The sequence below is a fragment of the Sceloporus undulatus genome, chromosome 3, assembly GCF_019175285.1.
Source record: "Sceloporus undulatus isolate JIND9_A2432 ecotype Alabama chromosome 3, SceUnd_v1.1, whole genome shotgun sequence".
Lineage (NCBI taxonomy): Eukaryota > Metazoa > Chordata > Lepidosauria > Squamata > Phrynosomatidae > Sceloporus > Sceloporus undulatus.
In genome coordinates this window covers 234,115,494-234,137,319 of record NC_056524.1, presented here as the reverse complement: position 1 = coordinate 234,137,319, position 21,826 = coordinate 234,115,494, and the positions used below count along the sequence as shown (strand labels likewise).

The window sequence follows — 21,826 nt, the reverse complement described above, 5'->3', positions numbered from 1 at the left end:
TTACAAAATCCAAAAAATAATAATAATCCAAAATCCACAACACTTCTAATCCCAAGCATTTTGGATAAGGGACATTCAACCTGTATGTTTATGTTCCCCAAGAGTGTACATATTTAAAGGAAAGTAAATGAAAATAGCAGTTCTGACTGTCCATGCCAACACATTGAGCTGTGCTTTTGCTTTACCAACTTCTGTCTAATAAAAGCTATCATTTTACATTTCCCATTTCCATTCTTATTCTCAGAGATTACCCCAGCAGTTAATGCCTATGCTGAAGTAAATCAGCTTCTTTCATATTTTCAGTGTGCGGAATATCAAACCTCCTGAATTCTTTTAAATTGATGTGATTATGAGGAAATAAAGCTGGAAGGGATTAGGAAGAAAAAGGGATTTTAAAATGGCAACTTGTCCACAAGAAACCAAAGCTTGGCTACAGCACTGGTACCATTTTACAAAACATCTTAATCAGATTAGAAACTTTGGGGCTAGAACTCCCAGAAATGCCTAGCCAACATGGCCACTGCCCATAGCACCCTTGTGCTAAAGTATCTTTTTCAGATTCTGGATGATACACCATTTTCTGGTAGTTACAGTTGATCCTCTGAATCTATGGATTCAACCAGCTATGGCTTGAAAATATTTGGATGGGAGAGGAAATTTTAAAAGCAAACCTTGATTTTCAGCTTTATATGAGGGACACCATTTTACCTTGCCACTGTATATAATGAGACTTGAGCATTTACAGATTTTGGTATCCATGGGAAGTCATGGAATGAAATTCCTGCAGATACCATTGCCTACTGTAATATATATGGAGGGAAGATAAGAACAGTTGACCTTCAGCTTTTGCAGGTTTAACTCACTGTGGATTTGTTTATTCATAAGTTTGTTGCTGCCACTTAACTAGCAATGTAGCTGCTGCTTAATTGGTTCGAGTTAACTAATGAACCAGGTGAGCAAGGCATCAAGAGGGGACAGAAAGGTCGGTGGGGTAGGGCACCACCTTACTCCCCCCACCCAGCCTTTTCTGGGTCTAGTAGGGCAACTGGAAGGGCAGGCAAGCCAGGCAGTGAGAGGGGAGGGGAGGAAGGGGGCAGTCTAGCATCTGCATGTTGTTGTGAACCATCTAACGGAAAACAGGCAGCTGCTTGAAAACAGGCAGCTGCTTGACATGGCTGCTCTTTGACCACACTGGGAATCATGGAAGTCAAGTGGGAATCATGGAAGTCTATAGTGCCCACGATCCTACTTGCTCATCTTCACCCCCACCCTCTTTATGTCACATAGTTGACAGGCAAGCAGAAGGGAGCTGAGCCAGGATTGTCAAAGACTGTGGCCTCTATTATTCTGGATGAGCTTCTGCCCCGCCTGATATCACAAGAGGGCAGGTGGGCAAGAAATCAGCCAGGATCCTGAAAGACGATTCTGCTCAGCTTCCCTCTGCCCTGAATTTAAATGAGCTGTCCAAGGTGCTGAACTCTGTCTTCAAAAAAGGTTCAGCGTGTTGATTATTTCCTTTACAATCCAGACTTTCAAAAACTCAGTGGCCCACTAACCTGGGAGCTTCACCATAGTAGCGTGAGAGTAAAATATCTATCTATCTATCTATCTATCTATCTATCTATCTATCCATTGAATTCATATCAAAGACTGTTGTCAGAGGAGTGAGGGATGAAGCCTTCTTAAATAGGGTCTTAATATGCTGCTGTGACTGAAACCGGGGGGGGGGGGGAGCTGAAGGAACATAACATGTGAGACTTTACTATCCTTCTTTCTTTTTGGACTCACGCTTGAAATAGGCCCAATTCTGCCTGCATTTAAACAAAGGGCAAATACCTTTGAACTCAAGGGACATATTCAGGGGTAGCCATGATGGACATATAGCAAAAAACAATAACATCCAAAATTCACAAAACTGTAATAACTCATATAGGAGAAAGAAAGAAAAATTAGAACGGGGAGGGGGTGATCAGCTTTGAGGAGTTTGGTGTAGCATACCATGATGTGCCTGTCAACTTATGGTGACCTCATTAATTTCATAAAGTTTTCTTAGGCAAGGAATAGACAGAGGTGGCTTTGCCATTCCCTTTCTCTGAGATATAGCCTACAGCACCTGGTATTCATTCGCAGCTTCCCATCCATGTACTAACCACAGCTGCCCCTGCTTAGTTTCCAAGATCAGAGGAGATCTTAGGCACCTACCTGCCATGACTTTGCCCTAAGGAGCTCAGGATAATTTGTGGTCCCAGTCTGTGCTCACCCCAAAATGGCAAGAGGAGACATTCCCGCCTGCTCTTTTCCCAAATGTAAGGTGTCCCACAGATCTCTCCCCATTTCCATTCTGCCACATGATCCACACAACAACCCTGCCAGGAAGTGAAGACAGCAATTACCCCCCCTTGAGGCTTGAAGGGGAATCTGTACTTGGCTCTCTTTACCCCAAGACCAGGGTGACCAGATGTTCTCTTTTTCCAAGACCTATCCTGTATTTCAGCCTTCCAAATTGCCCTCCATTTTGAGCAGGGCTAAGTAGCTTGAATTGATATTTCTAGGAGCATTTTGAACTTTTCTTTGGGAAGGAGACTCCACCACTCTCCAAGGAAGCATATTCCATGGTCAAACAGCTCTTGTTTATCACACGAAGGAGACTGGGAGTTAATATCCCGGAAAAATCACATAATTATGTGATATGATTTCACACAACATCACACAAAACCCACCATTAACGTGGTCACAAAGAAACATGAATATGGATCTTTTTCCTTTCAGGATTTCAGGAACGATGCATTTCCAATATCGCTTTATTTGTGCAATTTCATGTGATCATCATTCACGTAATTACTCGCCCTTTTTGCTTTATTTGCAGGATGCATTTTATGCGCTTTACTCTCTCTTTAATGCCAAAATCAGCCCGAGTGTGATAAACTCCACCGTCAGGAAGTTCCTCCTAATGTTGAGGTGGAATCTCTTGTCCTCTAGCTTGCCTCCGTTGTTCTATGGAGCAGCAGAAAACAAGCTTGCCCCATCGTCAATGTGACACCCCTTCAAATGCTTAAAACAGGGCTTTCCTATCAACTTCTCTTCTCCTGGCTGAACATCCCCAGCTCCCTCATAGGGCATGGTTTCCAGACCCTTCCCCATTTGGAGTCTCCTTCCTCTGGACCCATTCCAGCTTGTCTACATCCTTTTTTGAATTGTGATGCCCAGACCTGGACCCAGAGGGTTCCAGATGAGTCTGATCAAAGCAGAACAGTGGCACTATATGATACTATGCAGCCTAGAATCATGACAGGTCTGGGCTCCCATTTGGCGATGCCCGCCTGGCCCCACTCCTCCTCTTCCTCTTTGGGCGGGTTTGAAAAAAAGAGAGAGGCAGCCAGAGAAGGGCAGCATTCAGGAGAAGGAGGAGGAGGAGAAGGGTCCCAAAGCCCTGCCGAGGCTTCCTTTCGCGGCGCAAGGATGGCTGGCCATGGCTCCCTCCAGCTGCCTCCCAGGTAAGGGCTCCGGGCTCCTTGGCAGCCTCCCAGGCGTCCTCCTTTCCCAGGACCTGCCCTCCATCCCAGCCTCCTGGCCAGCTTTGGAGCAGGGCTCAAAGAAGCATGGGCTTCTATCGAGAGGAGGGGCTTTAGCTCCTATTTGGGTCAGGTCCTCCTTTCTTTTCTTTTTACCAGACGTCCTCTTTTTCCCCCAGGAAGCGTCCTCCATGCCGTCCCTCTGTCCGGGGACGTTTCACAAAGCCCTCCGTTTGGAGCAGAGCTAAAGAGGGGGAAGGTCCATGTCTAGGATTTTGTTTTTAAAAAGAAGACTTTGATTGAGTCAGGTCTTCCTCTTCCCCCCCCCCTTTTCTTTCTTGAGTGTCTTAATTTTGCTGTGCTTGGTCCTTCTATTTGCTTAGTACTCTGCTCACCCTCTTCCTCGCTGTCCTCCATTTTGCAGTGCCTGGTCCTCCTTTGTATCTAGAACCCCGGTCACCCTCTTCTTCCCTGTCCTCCATTTTGTGGTGCCTGGTCCTCCTTGGCAGTGGGGACCTCTGCTCACCCTGCAGCCCTTCCTCCCGTCTTTCCCCCTGAGGAGGAGCTGAGAGCAGCATTCAAAAGGCACCCTTTTCCTCCTCCTCCTGCCACACTCTCTTTCCCTTCCTTGGCACCTGAGAGGGCTCCCTCCCTTCCTTCCCTCACCTCCCACTTTCTGCTCCGCAGCCCCCAAAGGAGGGTCAGTTGTTGCATTTTTTTAAGGGGGGCAGCATTTATTCATGGTTATTCAAGCACCTTGTGGGCTTCCTTCTGACTTTTCCTCTGAAGGACTCTGAAGCATTTGGAGAGGTAACCATAAGCTTGCTAGGAAAGGAAGGTAAGGTCAATGTGGGTTGGTGGGGCATTCGCAGGTTGCTGTGTCCACATGGGAGAAATAATGCGGTTTGAGCCAGCATTAAGTGCCTTGGCTCCAGGCTATGGCATTCTGGGCATTGCAATTGGTTGTGGCAAAGCTCTGGTGCCACAACCAACTACAACGCCCAGAATGCCATAGCCTTGAGCCAGGGCAGTTAAAGCCGGCTCAAACCGCATTATTTCTCCTATATGGATATGTTTCACAACAAGATTAAATTTGTATGGACAGCCTCAATCGTGGCAAACGTAGTGTGAACTTCGATTCGGTATCACATTCAGATCTATTCTGCTCAAAAACCTAAGTGTGAATGGCCCCAGTGTTCTGGCCAGAGATTTAAAGCAGGTGCACGGAGGAGATGAGGAAAAGAAGCACCTTCAAAGGATCAGCCATCTTCCCTGTTTAAAATGAGTCCTCCTTTCCTTCTCCAAGTAAATTGGACCAGAATTGGGCTAGAATCAGATTCTTCTTTCTTGTACCCCTCCACCATACTCCAGTATAGAAATCACCCTTCAGTACTTTCCCCCCACAATCTCCTTCCAGGTCTGTGGGGAGAAAAGGGTTCCTAAAAGATGAAGATGCCTAAAGAGTTGGGCATCTAAAAAAGTGGGGATGGGAGAAATGGAGGCACTGTTTCTTTTTCAGAGGATGGAGGTTTGGGAGGGGATGTGACTGACCTGGAGCAAGGCACATGGGAATGGAGGAATGAGGGCAAGATGTCTGTTCAGCAGAGGGAAACTATCTATTCAATCCATGTGGGTATTTCATGGAGTGGAAATCTGATCATTTTAAAATGCCAGCACTCTGGGGAATAAATAATACATCTCAAGTTTTTTTCGGGGGAGACTGCTTGTTTACCCCACTCTCCGGTGTTAGTCGTAAAGACAGTATAAGACAGGCTTTTGGATCTTCTAGTTCTGACTTCTTAATGTTTTCAACTGCTGTAACACCAGGTCAGCCTGTAGGCAATGTAAATATCTTTGCAGTGTGAAAACTAAGCAGTGAAGTGGGGGGGAAACGGAAATGATAAGTCATTGCGTTTCCTCTGTGGTCTTCAAGTCTGACATCAAATACAGTATGTTGCTGTTGTCATCTGTGTGCCTTCAAGTTGTTTCTGACTTACAGCGACACTAAGGAGAACCCTATTATAGGTTATATTTTTTTAGCAAGTTTCTTCAAAGGGGGTTTGTTGTTGCCATCCTGAGGCTGAAAGAGTGTGACTTGCTCAAGGTCACCCAGGGAGTTTCCAGGGCCAAGCCAAGATTCAAACCCTGGTCATCCTAGAATCATAGAATCATGGAGTTGGAAGAGACCACAAGGGCCATCCAGTCCTGCCCTGCAGGAACTCAGTCAAAATATCCCCAACAGATTGCCATGCAGCCATTTAAAGATCTCCAAAGAAGAAGACTCCACCACTAGTCCAATGCTCAACCCATTACACCACATTGGCCCCTACACAGCCATATTTCACTCATTTATATTTATGATATGCTTTCTTGCTGATCTAGGTCACATTATCATTATACCAATAAAGCAGAAGCATCTGTTTTAAATGCTAGCTATTTTCATATGAGTTGAAGATTCATTTGCATTAAGTTTTTATAGCTCACATATTTCCAAGTGTGAAGGGCACTGCAGGATAATATTTTTCCAGGGCTCAGAGATAATGTCATCGTTTCACATGATATTGACAAAATGACATGACAAAAGGAAAGGGGTTACAGTGAACTAGGTTTTGTAAGTCACCTTAACAGAAGTTCCTTTTTATGGTTATGTACAGTAAATGCTTTTGAAAAAGAAGTCATGATTTCCTGATACTCTGTTTTTCCCCTGATATGTTTTCTCTAAATAGTTTGACAGTTGTGTAAGAAATCAGACACGTTTAATATGGCATATTTTAAAATATTCATATTCATTACTGTTTGCTTTTTCTGAATGCATTGGACATACCTGTTTTGTGACTGGCCTACATCCATTTCTACCTGACCTACATACTCACACTGCAAGACTAAATGCTGCAAAAAACAATGGACTGATGCTGTGATCTTTTTAGTTAATGAAATGGGCAAACACAACTCATCACACAAACACAAAACAATTGTTTCTCAAGTTTAATAGAGTCTTAGAGGAGCAGTTAAAAATAAACAGCCAGTTGTCTTCAGGTGCCTTCATCCCTTCTTAATGAACAGCATCTGTCTTATTCATACACATTGCATTCTGTTCACCAAGTAATAAATAACAGCCCTCCTTAGCTGTGTGTGCTCCACAAAACATGTCTCATGTTTGAACAGCAGAGGGTGGAAATTAGAGTCATTTTCCACTGTGAGAGCAAAACTGATAAGGAAAACATGGAATGTGATTTACCTATTGCAGGATTTTTTGATAGCTTCATTTTTCAGTGTGGTTTAGCTTTCAGTTTTAACCAAATATGAAAAGAGCAATATTTAGAGAGTAACATGTACAGTATTCCAAACCAGACGGATCTGTATTCCATAAGATTGCTCTGGTATAGTTCTTTAATGGTTCATTAAAGCATGAATTGTGCTTTCAGAAGTTTAAAAGATAATATTAATATAACTATTAACTACTTCCCTAACAATGGGATCAAATGCCTTTTTATCTCAGATTTAGGGTGCAAGGGGTGCTAGGCATTTACCAGCTCATTGCTGCGTTCTCATGTTTTTATGTGACCGTACTACAACACATGGATTTGGCCCCTTCACTTATCATGGTTTTAGCAAGTATACTGTGTGTACACACTGAAGCATAATGTGTGAAGCAAGCCTGAAAGACAACATTCTGCTGATCAGTTATTTCTGTTAAAATTGAGAACAGCTTGATCCATTGGGAATGCAGTCCTAAACAGACATACTAAAGAGTAAGGCCCACTGAAGTTAGAGGAATTTATATCTAAGTAAACACATTCAGGATTACTCAGTAAGACATACTTCTTGGATTTAAGCTGACTACCACTTAAACCTATTACACAGACACATGTCCCACCAATTAGTATAAACATGTTTAAGGTCACTGTGCTAGTCTCTCAAATAATGGGGATTTAGGTAGTAGGTTGAAATTAGTGATGCCATATGTAGGATGTTGTTGGTCTTATTGTTTGAATTTTGCACCTTTTAAAAAGTATGCCCTCTAAGAAATATAGTTTATACTCTCTGAAGTCATAATCAAAATAATGTTGGGCCCCATCTGTGTTTTAACAGCTTGTACTTGGTGTCATGGAAAAGGTGCTTGTTCTTCCAGTATCTTGGCAAAGATATAATTTCATTTCAAGTCTTACAAAGTGAGCATGTTATGTTTTGTTAAACAGCTCCTAAAGAGTCCCCACTGAGTGAAGATACCGTGTGAAGTCTGATCCACAATTCATTAAAACTGCAGTAATTGTGTTTAAGCAACATATGTTTGATTTTAAGACTTGTTGCAACATCCAATAAATGTTTCATTTGAGGTTCAAAAACTGCCTCTCCAAAATAGTGCCACAAAATGTGATGTACTTTTCTATGGATGCAGTGGTATCATTGCAGGAAGAAATGCCTGCCTGTTCAATACTGGAAGAACTAGATCCATGGAATCCAGTTGTCCTTCTTTTTAAGCTTTTAGGGAAAAATGAACATGATAATTCAAAATTCAAATATTAGGAAATGCATTTTCTATTGAGAAAGCCAAAAGTATATATGATCATAAGTCAAAAGAGTTGCATTGGTACAGTGTCACAAGTTATGGTATTTCATTTGTAGAGAAGCAAGTTACACAAATATCTAGCATGTTGTACAAATGCAGTTACTCTGGACAGAGTAGATAAAGCAATGTAGCTATTGAATTGTAGCTAATCTCTACAATGGATAAAAACAAGATTGGCAAAGGCAACATGATCCTTGGTCCAAAATGATCCATAACCCAGCCCATGTCAATGAGCATAAGGGCATTTCTGTATGTATTAGCTAAACACTAATACAGTACAGCTAAAAGTGTAGAAGCCCAAATACTGTATAAACTTTCAGATCTCAAATGTAACACTTGATTCATGTATATTTTTATTAGCTCTTTGCTAGTGCAAAGTTGGGCTCATAATATACAGATGTAGTTCTGATAGCTGCTTATGAATGATATTTTAGTAGCACTATGAAGTTAATCAACAACTCTGTAGCTGTGACCATCAGGGCAGAAATAACAAATGGATACTCTATGTACGTTGACTGCTGATCAGCTGATGTTCAATTGTTAAAGACTTATTGTTAAAATGTCATTTAATCATAGGTCTCAAATTGCAGACTGTGTAAGTGGCTCCTTTCAGAGCACCTCATATATCAAATCTAATGATGCAGTGTTGTTAGTCCCCTTTTCACAATATGAACTATGAGAATAATCTGTAGCAAAATTGATGAATCATAGGGAAGCATGCAGCCAGTTGTTGGAGCAGAGGCAGTAAATCAAGTGCTACAAGTTTGTTTTATGGCTGTGCGTCCGCAAGTTGCGCAGCACTTATGACGTTGCAAGTGCGCCATTGGCGCCTCGCAGCATCATAACTGTGCTGCAGGAACAAGCTCCATTTTGGAGCTTCTTTTTTGCTCCGCGCGGGAGTCGCGCGGTTTGGCTGCTGCGGCTCCCTCGCGGAGCAAACAGCAGTGCCAGCAGACTGCCGCAAAGCGGCGGTCTGTAACGCACCTGTATGTGTAAAATTTAGGTGGATAGTTTAGGAACAGGATTACAGGGGGTCATAAGCACAATATCTCATTAGCTAGGAACACATAGTTCATCAGAGTACAAATTAGAGACAGATGTTCAGTTGTTGTCTGTCTTGTCTAAGTTGTATTTTTTAATGACCTCTGGTCTCAGGCTATGGCATAAGGAGATTTCAGAGACAATGAATGCATTTTTGCTTCTGTTTTTGCTGTGAATAATGTTATACTACACATGAACCATCCCTCTCCCCAGCTCCCCCACTTACCTCTGGGAGTATGTCTGAAGAAATGAGACAAATACAGGTGATAACTGATACAATTCTAAAGCTTGTTGTTGTGTGCCTTCAAGTCATTTCTGATTTATGGTGATTCATGGGGCTTCTTGGCAAGATTTCTTTGGAGAGGAACATTCCCTTCCTCTAGGGCTAACAGACAGAAAAAGAAATATCAAGTCACAGTAGCCAGATAACATCTGTCCTTGCATTCATAAAGAACTCAAATGTGAAATTCCTAGTCTTTTAAGAAAAAATGTTCAAGCTAATGTTAAAACTGGAGGGATTCAGAATTAGAGGACTGGAAAATAGCCAGTGAGATGCCTGATTTTAAAGAAAAGAATCCTGTGAGGAGTATAGAAAATTACTGGTCAGCTACTTTAAGCACTGGTATATTTTTAGAAAGGAGATATTAAGCAAAGAGATATTACACGCAAAGAGAATTCTGTTCTGTTGGCTTACCAGACCTGAAAAACAGCAAAATCAGGACTCGGCGAATGCAAATGAAAAACCACTCAGGGCCAGGGGGTTTCCCAGCAGAGAATGATCACTAATTAAACAGAAACTAATCCTCTTTGCATATCCTCCTACCTTGAGGCCTTGCCATCAACAACAGACCAACACACAGATTAACATGGAAATCACTCCTCTCTACCCAGGGTCACACAGTATATATATATATATATATACCAACGCTCTTCTATGCCAGCATTCTCTTAAGATGCCAGGCACAGATGCTGGTGAAACATCAGGAATAAACTCTCATAGAACATGGCCACATAGCCCAAAAACCCACAAAAAACTAAAGAGAATTCTTGCTCACTAAATTTCTGTTGGTTTTTTGTTTTGTTTTGTTTTTGTTTTGTATGGTGTCATTAAGCATGTAGACATCCATCATGTAGACAATTTTCCTTTAGGCTAGGGAGGGCAAAATGTGGGTTGTATATGAACCCAGACTGTTTCTACTCTTCCAGATACTGCATACCACTGAATTTCTATGCCAAACTAGAGGGGAAAACCTTTTAAAGCAAACTTTTCCTGCTCATGTGCCTTCAAGTTGCTTGTCAACTTATGATGACCACGAATTTCTAAGCATCTTCTTAGGCAAAGAATACTCAGAGGTGGTTTTGCCAGTTCCTTTCTCTGAAATATAGCCTACAGTACCTGATATTTGTTGGTGGTCACCCATCCAAGCACTAACCATGGTTGACCCTGCTTAGCTTTCAAGATTAGATGGGATCTGGTGCCTTTAGAGGATTTGGGGCTATGCGTTCTCCTACTGATTAGTAACAAGCTAAGAACCAAGAGAAGACAAGTAGGAACAAAATGGCTGTTCTTACAATAGAAAGAAGTCATTCAAATATGTTTATACATACCTGAGCTGGGGGGGGGGGGGGGGAGCTAAATATCCTTATCTGAACTGGTACTATGGAAATCATCATAAATGATGTGAAATAAGTGCTGGGTAGTGGAGTGCTCAAGTCATTACAGTACATGAATTTATTCAGAATCGTTCGAATCTAAATGGACCATGAAGAACGCTAAAACTGCACTGAAAAGCAAAAGTCTGCAAATGAGAACCTGCCAAATTCAATGTAAATTGGACACTGGGCTCCTCCCAAATCCTAAGTTCACACATACCCTGATGGTAATAACTGACCAGAAAAGGGATCTTGATAATTTAATGAAATTGCTAACTTGGATTGTGACAGATGTGAAAAAGAATTCAGCAATCCCATTCTATTCCTCCCATCCCTTGTGCATTAGAGGCGAAAACTATGAATGCCATACAGCTGCACTGTGCTTTGTAAGATAGTCAGCTTTACTTAGGTGTGCCCTGGATACTGTGCTGCTGGAAATGTTGAAGTCAGATTCAGGTGCCAATCAAGCTAGGTTCCTTACATGGAATAAGAGAAGCACTGTCTTGTCCTTTTCTTCAGGCTGTTGAGTATTGAAAATAACTACCTTTCAGAAATGTAAAAAGTACTTTACAGCCACCATATCTTTGTACACTGTACCATTACCATGGTATTTCATGATGCTTTACTAGTGTATTCAAACAATCTCTTTACAATGGACTGTGTTATGTTTCAAGACAAATGGAACTGAAGAACAGTTTCCTAACTTTAGCTGCATTATACATTTTTAAAGTTTAATGAAGTGCTGATTCTAATGTGATAGAATAACACAAGAAGTTTGCTTGATACAATGAGGTCTTATAATTCTACTCTAAAGCACCCACCTGCCTCACATTTTTATTGGCAGATCCATGGTTATTTTTGGAGACTCCAATTTAATGAAAGGAAAGGTTGAATCTTTCATCTCTATTTCCTCTCTTCCCCAATACTGGTCTCCCCATATATCAAATTCAGTAAGACATTAATGATATCAGAGTTCTGTAATGTTACATTTGTGAAGACTTATTCTCATATACAACTAGATACTTGAAAGGAAGTATGGTTTAGTGCAGGATAGTCAACTGTGATAGGTCTGAGAGTAGAATAAAATGCTCCTTTTGGCAGTCTGCAGACCCCAGAGAGATCAAGGGGCAGAAAATTCACTCCAGAATCACAACAGATGCTCACCCCTACACAGGACCATATTGCCTCTCAAGTAATTGAATGAGGCAATAAGTGTTGACAAATCTAGTACCACAGAACTTTTATATAATTAGCCAGCATAGTATTAAATAGTGCAGAGGTCTTATAACCTGTTTATAGCTGAATCACTACTCCTTCAGACTTTCTTTCAGGAGACCAGAAAAAGGGAAGCCCACATCTGGAAAAGTCAAAGGCTGCAAAATCAGCACAAGGGACACATGTATCCACAAGGATGAGCTTTGCCTATCCCTCATATAGCAGATAAAATGTTGGAATTCCAAGTGGAAAATCCAATATTGAAAGCATCCTGCTATGAAATTCACAACAGGCCTAACCTATTTCACAGAAGTGTTTTGAAGAAAAAAAAAACGGGGGACAACATTCAAAATCCTGAGTGCTACAAAAGGTGTTAAAAATATTGTCCAACATTTCAGTCATCAGTCAAAGACTGTATTAAATAATACTTTTTTTCTTAATGGGCTAGTTCTCACAAACAGCATATGGCAAACCTGTGTGTGAACTGTACTGTTTTCCGGTCTCTGCTGTATCATTTTAGACTGCAAATGTGCAGCCATTTTGTCAGCTTTGAACCAGGCTGTTCCAACATTCCAAGGTGTTACTGGGCTTTTACAAATAATGTCAGATCCCTCCATTCTGATATTTAGAACCTCACCTTTACAATTTTGTAACACCAGACTTCATGTATATATTTCTTAAATGGATCAGTTCAAGCTCTATTTTCTTTGTTCTTAGAACTGATTTCATTCTGGAAACACATCATTCTGAAGTAGGTCAGTGAACAGGGTTCTCTGTGTTTATTTAAGGGAATAAAGGCGTTCAGGCCTAGAAAGCAAAGAAAGGAAAAAAGTATATTGATCTATAAATTACAATGGTTTATCTTTGTCATTCAATGTTCACCATTCATTGTATCTTTCAAAATTACATCTAGCTTAAAGTCGGTACTTCTGCAGGCATGCTACACTGATAAAGATAAAATGCCTTTGCAAAATATCATTATATGCACCTACTGAAGGCAGTGAAATGCTACATTTTTTTAAAAACAGGTCACTATAGCCACCACTTCTAAGAACACAAGACAAGTGATACAGAGTTACAATTCTTACACATTGTAGATTATTCTGATTGTGCACTCAAAATATCTTATGGAATTAGCCAAGAGCTAACATTTAAATGATGCATGGAATTTGCATCCGTAACAAATTGCAAAGACATTTGATAGAATATTTATAGCTATCATTTTAACTAACCATCTGTGCTTTCATCAAAGTATATACTTGCACAGGAGTGAATAAAATTCATAATTCCAAGTAATCATGCCTTTAAAATCACCAGAGCTGTCTGGCCCAAGATATTTTGTGGCCTGATGTGTGCCTTCTACTCACCCAAGTCAAGGTACCTCATACCCAACAGCTATGGTATTTTAGCAGCTGAGACAAAAAAAATTGCATGTACATCCCGACTACATTTAAATACATTGGCTATATTTAATTGACTACAGTTTAAAAACTCTGCAGATTTATTGACTAAAAAGATAGTATGTAAAAGCCCTCTCTTAAATTGATTAGGTTGCTTTAATTAATTGATTTCTTTAACTGTCCCCAAACATAATTTCTCTATGTAGCTCATGAATAAATGCAGCGCTAAAATACTGTATAAAGCACTAAAAATTGTATAAATCCAAATGCAGATTTTGAAGTGAGAGACCTATGAGTACTATGGCATCTAGCAGCATGTATCTGCTAGCACATTGTAGCTGCTTGGGTTGTGACAGAACTGATCCCCCAAGTGCGCAATTGAAGGACACCTTTTATTCTTTGAGAAAACAGCTTACTAAATGCTCACAATGTGACTTTTCAAAGCAATCCCTTCTACCACTCTGAAGTTAATCTCCTTTTAAAATAAGGATTAACTTGCACCTACATATTGTGCAGTTTAACCATATGTTTAACCAAAAGATTCCTGGTCAGAATGTTCTCCACATAGATCACAACACAGAAAGCTCTAGTTCCACATTTTGGATTCTAGGCACACATCATTCTCAGAGATACAAACATTTTCTGTGATGTGAATTCAGTGAAAAGGCTAGTGTTTTGTATTTCTATTCAAGACGCTCCCTTCCTGATAACTGTCCAAGGAATTATTCATGACAAACGCTTGTTAAATAGCAAATCTTGCTTGAAAAACGGACAGCTTTAACTGCAATTAAAGCTCATGTACTTGGATGCAACTTCTCTTGCATGTTGTGACTTAATCACTCTTGCATGCACTTTTCCAACTTAAGGAAATGGCCACCAGAGCACTCCTGAAAGCGGGGATACACCAGGCTGTATTCGGGGGCCAATTTTGGTGGGGAAAACCTCCTGATAACATCAGGATGCCACTGAAATTAAGCTTTAAACCAGATAGAGATAAATAGATTTATTAAACCATGGGATAAGCCCTTAGTCTATTCCACCAAAATAAAGAAGAGTTTTGTGACCTCTTTAGGATTTAACAGAGACTAAAGCGCAAGACAGATGAGAAGAAAGGGACGTCCAGAGGCCATGTTACTTTTTTCTCCAGATCGTTGTTGTAGCAACTGCATGGCTGCGGCAACAACCGGATCAAAAAGGAGCTCCGAAATGGTGTTCCTTTTCATGGTGTCATAAGGGCAGCGCCGGTATAAGGGCTTGGGGAATGTGGACGCTGAGCCATGCCAAGCCCTTATTTCTCCGCCACTATGCCACTTCTTGACGGTATGTGCCTAACATTTATTTTAACATGAATATTCATAGATTGTAGTCTACTTCATCATATACATGAAGTGCAATATTAGGGTTTCAGGTATATGAATTTATACATATTTTGGAAGTATTAATGTGTATTATATATAATATAGATGTGTATGGACATGTATCTACATGAAGACAGATACACACATCCATCAAAGCTTGTGCTAAAATACATCTGTTACTCTTAAAGCTGCCACAGATCTCTTTCCACTAATGTTATTTAGTTTTATCCCAGACTTTTTTACTGTCAAATTATTCTCCAGTCCACCTCTTGATGTTCATGTAAAGACAGCAAAAAGACTGTCAGTCACTGGACAGAAGAAACAAGATGCATGAAGCATGAAATGAGGAGTCAAAATGAGGAGTCAAATCCTTCTGGAGCCCAAAGATAGCAGCCTTAACTTTATTTTTGGATCATAAATTTATCTCAGCTAACTCATTTGGCCCTTACCTTGTCATATCATTTGGTGCACTTTTTACCAACTGGAAGGAATAGCTGGGTTGGGAAGTTAAATCACTGTGATCTTGGATATCTGGGATGTATCTTATTCTCTAGTGACCCTGAAGACAAGAGATTTAAATGTCAGTCTGATTTTCTGTCTGGAACATAGCCTGTTTTCTTTCAGTGTCACTCACAAAGTATGCTGACATTTTGGGCTTTTTGTGATCACACGTAAATTTATTTTCTTGCTTATATCTTTATTTATCATGAACATCAACTATAATATATATTCAGAGTGATGGTAGCTGGCTTACTGCTTTGTGGTAGATGAATTAATATTCTGTAGAAATGCATTGTGGGTACTAGCTTCCATTAAATCAAAAAGAAATTAGATATTTAATTGAGAAAAGTTCTAAATGACCAAATGAGCTTGACAGAACCTCCAAGTTCAAAGGACTGTGTACAAATGTCACAGATATTTTCTTTACCCTTACACTATATGTAGAAAAGAGAAGTGTAAGGAGACAGACTAATACTGTGGAGACTAGTTGAAAGGGCTAGGCTTCTTTTAATGCAAGAGATAAGAAAAGTAAGATCCAGAATATTTGAAAAGGTGTACATAAAATGATGGAGACTTGTTCTCTGTTGCTCCAGAGGGCAGGGCTAGAGTAAATGGCTGGTAAAATTGTCAGGAAATTTTTGGCTAGACATTGTGGAAAACTTCAGAATGATACAAGATCTTTGTTAGCAGAGACTGGAAGGCCATTTGCCGGGGTGCTGTGGTCTCATCCTGCATTGCACAAACTGCATTGAGCAAGATGCTGGACTGCTAAGATACCTTCCAGCTTAATCGGTCAATGGCGCGTTACAGACGGGCCTAAGAGGCAGCGTCCTTGCACTGCGATTATGCGCGAGGGGCAGCGCTTCCGGATGCGCCTTGCCCCTCACACGTAACTGATACGTCAAGGTAGCGGCACCCTATACAGATGGGTGCTGCCATCTTGACGTAGCGGACGCTCTGTGTCCGCACGTCCCAATCCGGAAGAGACGTCGCAAGAGCGCGCTTTGGCACTTGCGACATCTCTTCCGGGTTGCTGGAAGGAGCGCGATTTTCACGCTCCTTTTTTGCAGCGCGGAGGAGTCGCAAGGTTTGGCTGCTGCGGCTCCTCCACGCTGCAACCGGCAGCGGCCTGAGACCGCCCCTTTTGGGCGGTCTGTAACAGGCCAATGATTCTGCTGCAGGAGGCCCCATCTGTTGGGGTTGGTGAGGACATTTAAAATGTTCAGGAGGTGTTGAGAGTGCTGCCAAAAATTGGCTACTGAGGGGGAGGGGTTTACACTTTCACAGAATATCTTGGGCAGGCCTGGTCAGTGAAAAAACTCCCATTTCCCAGAAGGCAAACTGAGGAGGTTGAGAGACTGGTAGGACAGTACCATGACCAAGAAATAAAGTACTTGAAAGCAGAAATGAGATATGAGCTTAAAACCTTTTCTGAGTGTCTTGGGCCCATTACAGACCACCCAAAAGGGGCGGTCTCGGGCCGCTGCCAGTTGCAGCGCGGAGGTGTCGCAGCAGCCAAACCGTGCGACTCCTCCGCGCTGCAAAGGAGTGCGAAAATAGTGCTCCTTCCGGCAACCCAGAAGAGATGCCGCAAGTACCAAAGCGCGCACTCGCGGCGTCACTTCCACCGTGCGATGTGCGGACACAGAGCATCCGTTACGTCAAAATGGCGGCGGCCGTGTGGAACGGCCACCACCATTTGTTACAGACTCTGTGCGTAACAGGGTAAGGGGCGTCTAGAAGAGACGCTCCTTTTTCAAACTGGGATGTCCTGAGGACGTCCGAAATGGCGGTCTGTAACCCACCATGGTACACTAAAAATGAAGGCTGAGATCCTGCATTGTCAGCATAACTACAGTGATGTAGCTCCAGCATTGTAGTTATGTCTGATAATGCCAAATTCTCCCCCTAGCCTACCTTTGGAGCTTGGGAGCACTCCAACAAAAGCGTTTCTGTGGTGCTACAGATCAGGGCACTAGGTATTGACGAGTTCAGCCCTCTCCTGGTTGCAGAGTGTCTTGAGAACAGGCAACTGGAGAGACCCTTTGTGGTCCCACCTCAACTGCTTGCCCCAGGGTGACCCATGACCAGGAGAGTACTGTGAATATCTTTTCTCCACCCTCCAATCTCCAGCACCTTCTAAATGCTTTGGTCACAGCACTGCCAGGTTGTAAATGTAGGTTTTGGAGGTTATGTTCAGTCATTTCCCGTTGTAGACATGAATCTCCAGCAGTTATACTATAAATCCAGTTTACAGTGTTATGATTGCTGAACAAGACTCCAGCTGAAGTGTAATATTTAATTTAATATTTAATAAGAATAGCACTGAAACCCGTAGAGGGGCTGGCTGTTCTCTTAAAATTAAAGATAATTCATCACCCTGATGCATCACTTTACAGCATATTAGTCCTCTAGATTGGCGGGGAGGGGGGAGCTATATGTTTGTCTGGCAAATAGGTTTCTTTCATCCATCCTAAATCTATTAACACTGCTAGAATGTAGAATGGTAAATATATATATATATCCATGGGGGGGGGGATATATGGTGGTCCATGGACCAGTGGTCGTCCGTGAGCCTTTGGATGATGATTCACAGCAAGTTTCCAGGAACGTAAGAAACAGGTATAGGCAAAGGCCATTAATATGGTGCCAGTCTCTGGCACATTGGGGGGGGGGGGGGGGGGGGGACGGGGGACCTGGCAAGTCCCTCGATCAGATAACTTAAGAAACCTTGGTGCAGCACACAATGGTATGTGCTGACAGATGCCACTCCCTTTTAAAGTTCAGTGAAATATGTTTGATGGTGGCAATGATTTATAGCTGAAGACCTTTATTTCCTCAGTTCTCATTAACACTCTGCACTCAAACCACTACATCATGTGGATTTTCAAGTATTTAGTTTAGGGAGATGGATTTATAAATCTCAGCCACAATGGCACAATGGCAGTTAAAGAGGAATCATAATGCTGCAATGGTGAAGTTTTAAAGGGCCCCTGATTTCCTGAAAGAAGGTAATGCCTGGGTATATCTCTCTAGATGCAGTGGCAGTTTACAGAGTACAGGGAAAGAGAAAGAATACTGTCTCCCTTACTTCCATTGCAGCCATAAGACTTAACCCAGGCTCTTAACAGTGTTGGTTGCTATTTTTTACACTTTGTACTTTTGAAAAACTGTATGAATTTTTTCCTATAGGAGTACTATGAGGTTTGACATATTTAACTTCAGCTTGTATATTATTGATAAATAATAATAATTGTTTAATAGCTCATACTGCCTATTTGGCAGATATCTATTAGCATTAATGAAATTTTAAATTTATATTTTAATGATATAGTATTTCAGTATCACATTGACATGCATTTTTTATTTTATTTTTTAAATTGTACCAGAGGAGGGTAAAGGAATGGGGTGATGAGGTGGGAAAAACAAAACAAACACTAATTCTTAACATTACAGTTCTTGTAATAACCAAGTAGGCATTCCAAGTTCAGACCACATGATAGAACGGCTGCTATTAGGTGACATTGAGGAGGCTTGTTGTTTTCTCGGTCCAGTCCATGAAATAGTCCCATTCCACTTTGTTTTCTATTACCTTTCAACTGTTGCTAGTTGATTGTTGAGAGTAAAGAAAAATTTTACCAGACCTTGGAGCTATGATACTTTGAATGAATGATTGGGAATTCATCTCTGACTACTCCCAAACACAACAGCTATAGTTCAGTGTTCTTATTTATTCACATTCACACACACACACACACACACACACACATATCCTGACTTTCTCCTGACATGAGACCCAAGACTAAAACAAGATAAAACTAAAAAAATGATTTTAAAAAAAGAAGAAGAAATTAAATCGAGTTGGCATTTAAAATGCCATTAAATTTTTAAAAGTAAAATCACAACTTTATCACCACTTAAATGAATTTTATTTTCCTAAAGAAACTGCCATCTGCTACTGCTGCAGCTGATAATGATTATCTGCAGCCAACATGGCTTTACTGGCTGGGGATGATGGAAGCTGTAGTCTAGCACATCAAATGTGTGCTCTGTTGAGGAAGGCTCATATTTCTTTCCATTCCACACTTCAGTGATATGTACCATACTTGCTATAAAGCACAGGCATCCAACCCACGTTAACTATATCTTGTCTACAGTGATAAAGATAGACTGCTTGGGCTGCCAACTTCAGTCACTCCCACTGTATTCTTTGTCTTGCAATACTTGTAATTTACCTCTTTTCTTGAGTAAGAAGCAGGTGACTCAAGATGAGGCATTGCATGCAATTTCTTATATGCTGGCATCTGTCAAGCTGAATGAATGCAGTCAGTATATCATTTGCTGCCCTAGAACTGCTTACTTGAGGGAGAAGAGAACATTTCATTGTATTGTTGAAAGCAGGAAGAAGTTATTATTATACACTAAGGCCTGTATTCTAGCCTTTAAAAGGCACCAGGCTGTTATTTCAAAGCATACTTAAGAAAGCTGCAAAATGGATCTAATACATGTGATGCTGTTAACCAGGAGAACTGCAGAAATCCGAATGAATTGACTTGGATAAGACTTTAAAATTAATGCTTTTTATATAAGATAGTGTCATTAAAATTTCCCCAATTTCTCTCTTCAGCATCTTTGAATCCCCACTGATGTATGAAGTTTCAGAGCACCAAAGCACTGGCACAGAAAGTTCAGGAAGCAGTCTTGGAAGCTCGGTCACAGCATGTAAGAAGGTAACTTTTGCCTAAACCTGTATTATCCTTAACCACCAGTTGTAGTTGTTGTGTGCCTTCAAGTCATTTCTGACTTATAGTGACCCAAAGGTGGCCCTATCTTGGGGTTTTCTGGGGCTGAGAGAGTGTGACTTGCCCAAGGTCACCCAGCAGGTTTCCATGGCGAAGCAGAGAACTGAATCCCGTTCTCCAGGGTCCAAGTCCTAAACTCAAACTATTATGCCCTACATCTACTACCAGTACAATTAAATCTACTACCAGTACAATTAGATTATTTAGGTCTTGACTGAATGGTGACTGAATTGCAAGCTGTATATTAAAATACATTGATTAAATTAAAATACAAAAAAAGGGAAATCTAGTATTAATATCTTGCTGCTTTTGAAGAATTTACAGACTGTGAACTGGCAGTTGGTTACATATTCTAAAAATATTTTGTGCCATCATTTATGGATGACCTGATCTTGTGGCTCTGCTATAACTATAGAGACAACAAACAGTGGCTTGTGCCAGTGAATCATCCAAGGGCAGATGGTGCTAGGGAAACAGGCAGATATCTCAGAGCCCTGGAGCTGCTGGAATGCGGTTTGGCTAGAAAGCATTGAGTGGACTCCCAACCCTGGATTAACAGGATGAGTTGTCTCCTTCATCTGGTGTTGGAAACTCCATGCCAGATCCTATGTGTCACTTTGTTCACTGAAGAGGATCAGATAGTTAGTGTGCTTACCAAAATGATCATTCACTTGTGTTCCTTTAACTGCTTTTTTGAACTTAATGCAATAAATAAAATGGTTGGTGATGTCATGCAGATATGGTTCTTTTGTGAAGCATACTAAATAGAAGAATTAATCCTGTGAATGTAATTAAGGGCTCGAACAGACAGGCCAAAATAAAGCTGTTTCGGGTCACTTTAGAGGTATGCTGTTTAAATGACACATGCATCCTAAGAGGCCAGAAACTGCATCAAAGCTGCACTCCAGTCCTTAGGACTGGAGCATGGCTTTAGTGTGGCCTCCGGACTCTTACGATGCATGCATCATTTAAACAGCACACTTCCAAAGAGACCCGAAGCAGCTTTATTTTGGCCTGTCTGTTTGGGCCCTAAGGTTCAAGATTAAGAAAAGCAGTTGAACTAAAAGCAGATCTGGGGTTGAAAAATGAAAGAAAGTGGAAGCAAGGCCATACGTAGAGATAATGTAAAGCTTAATTGCAAAGACAAAAGACACATCCAGGGAGGGATGAATGGACTCCTGGGCCCTTAAGGTGATCACTTCCCATAACATGCAAGCTGAACATATCCCATATTTAAGCCAAGAAAGGGATGGACAGTTTGCTCAAATTGCTCAGTTAAGGCACAAAATGTGGATAGTGAAAGGGATCTTTTTCACCTTTGGCCACCTCTTTGAAGGTGGCCCAGATAACTGCTTGAGAACTATGATAACAGCTATTGGAAGTTCAGAATGAATGCATATTAGAAGCACTGCTGCTCATTTTGGTGAGAGTGAAAATTCTAGTGTATTTGAAAATCTTTGATAATTGATCTCTGCTATTTTGTTAGGGCACCACATTTAATCTTGCTCAGTACTGTATTTTGAGCAGGACTGGGTAGTAAGCTTTAAGTTTCTTTCTGACATGGCTTTATCAGGTTCCCTGCCTACTGAGGTTGAACACTTGGTAACTAACTGTAAAAGAGGTCTGTTCTTGAGTGGTACCCTATTTTTGGAATGCTCTTCCACATTCAGTGCACTTAGCACTTTGAATTGGAGTTTTGAGTACTAGATGAAAACCTTTATCTTTACCCAGAGCTTTCAATGTAATATATTTGCATTTAAAAAAAATGCTGCAG

The 21,826-nt window shown here is 41.1% G+C and overlaps 1 protein-coding gene across 3 annotated transcripts in view; it reads left to right on the top strand.

Moving 5' to 3' along the window:
- Window positions 1–3,368: 3,368 nt before the first annotated feature.
- Window positions 3,369–21,826, top strand: part of LOC121926035 (SPHK1 interactor, AKAP domain containing) — an 87,092-nt gene continuing 68,634 nt past the window's right edge. For 2 of the 3 annotated variants that reach the window (XM_042458607.1, XM_042458605.1), the window contains exons 1-2: window positions 3,369–3,494; window positions 19,878–19,980. In XM_042458607.1, the coding sequence (XP_042314541.1) occupies window positions 3,460–3,494; window positions 19,878–19,980 (138 nt within the window). In that variant the 5' untranslated portion in view covers window positions 3,369–3,459. Of the gene's footprint in view, window positions 3,495–4,141; window positions 4,351–19,877; window positions 19,981–21,826 lie in introns of those variants that run through there. The other variant, XM_042458606.1, reaches the window with a different exon arrangement.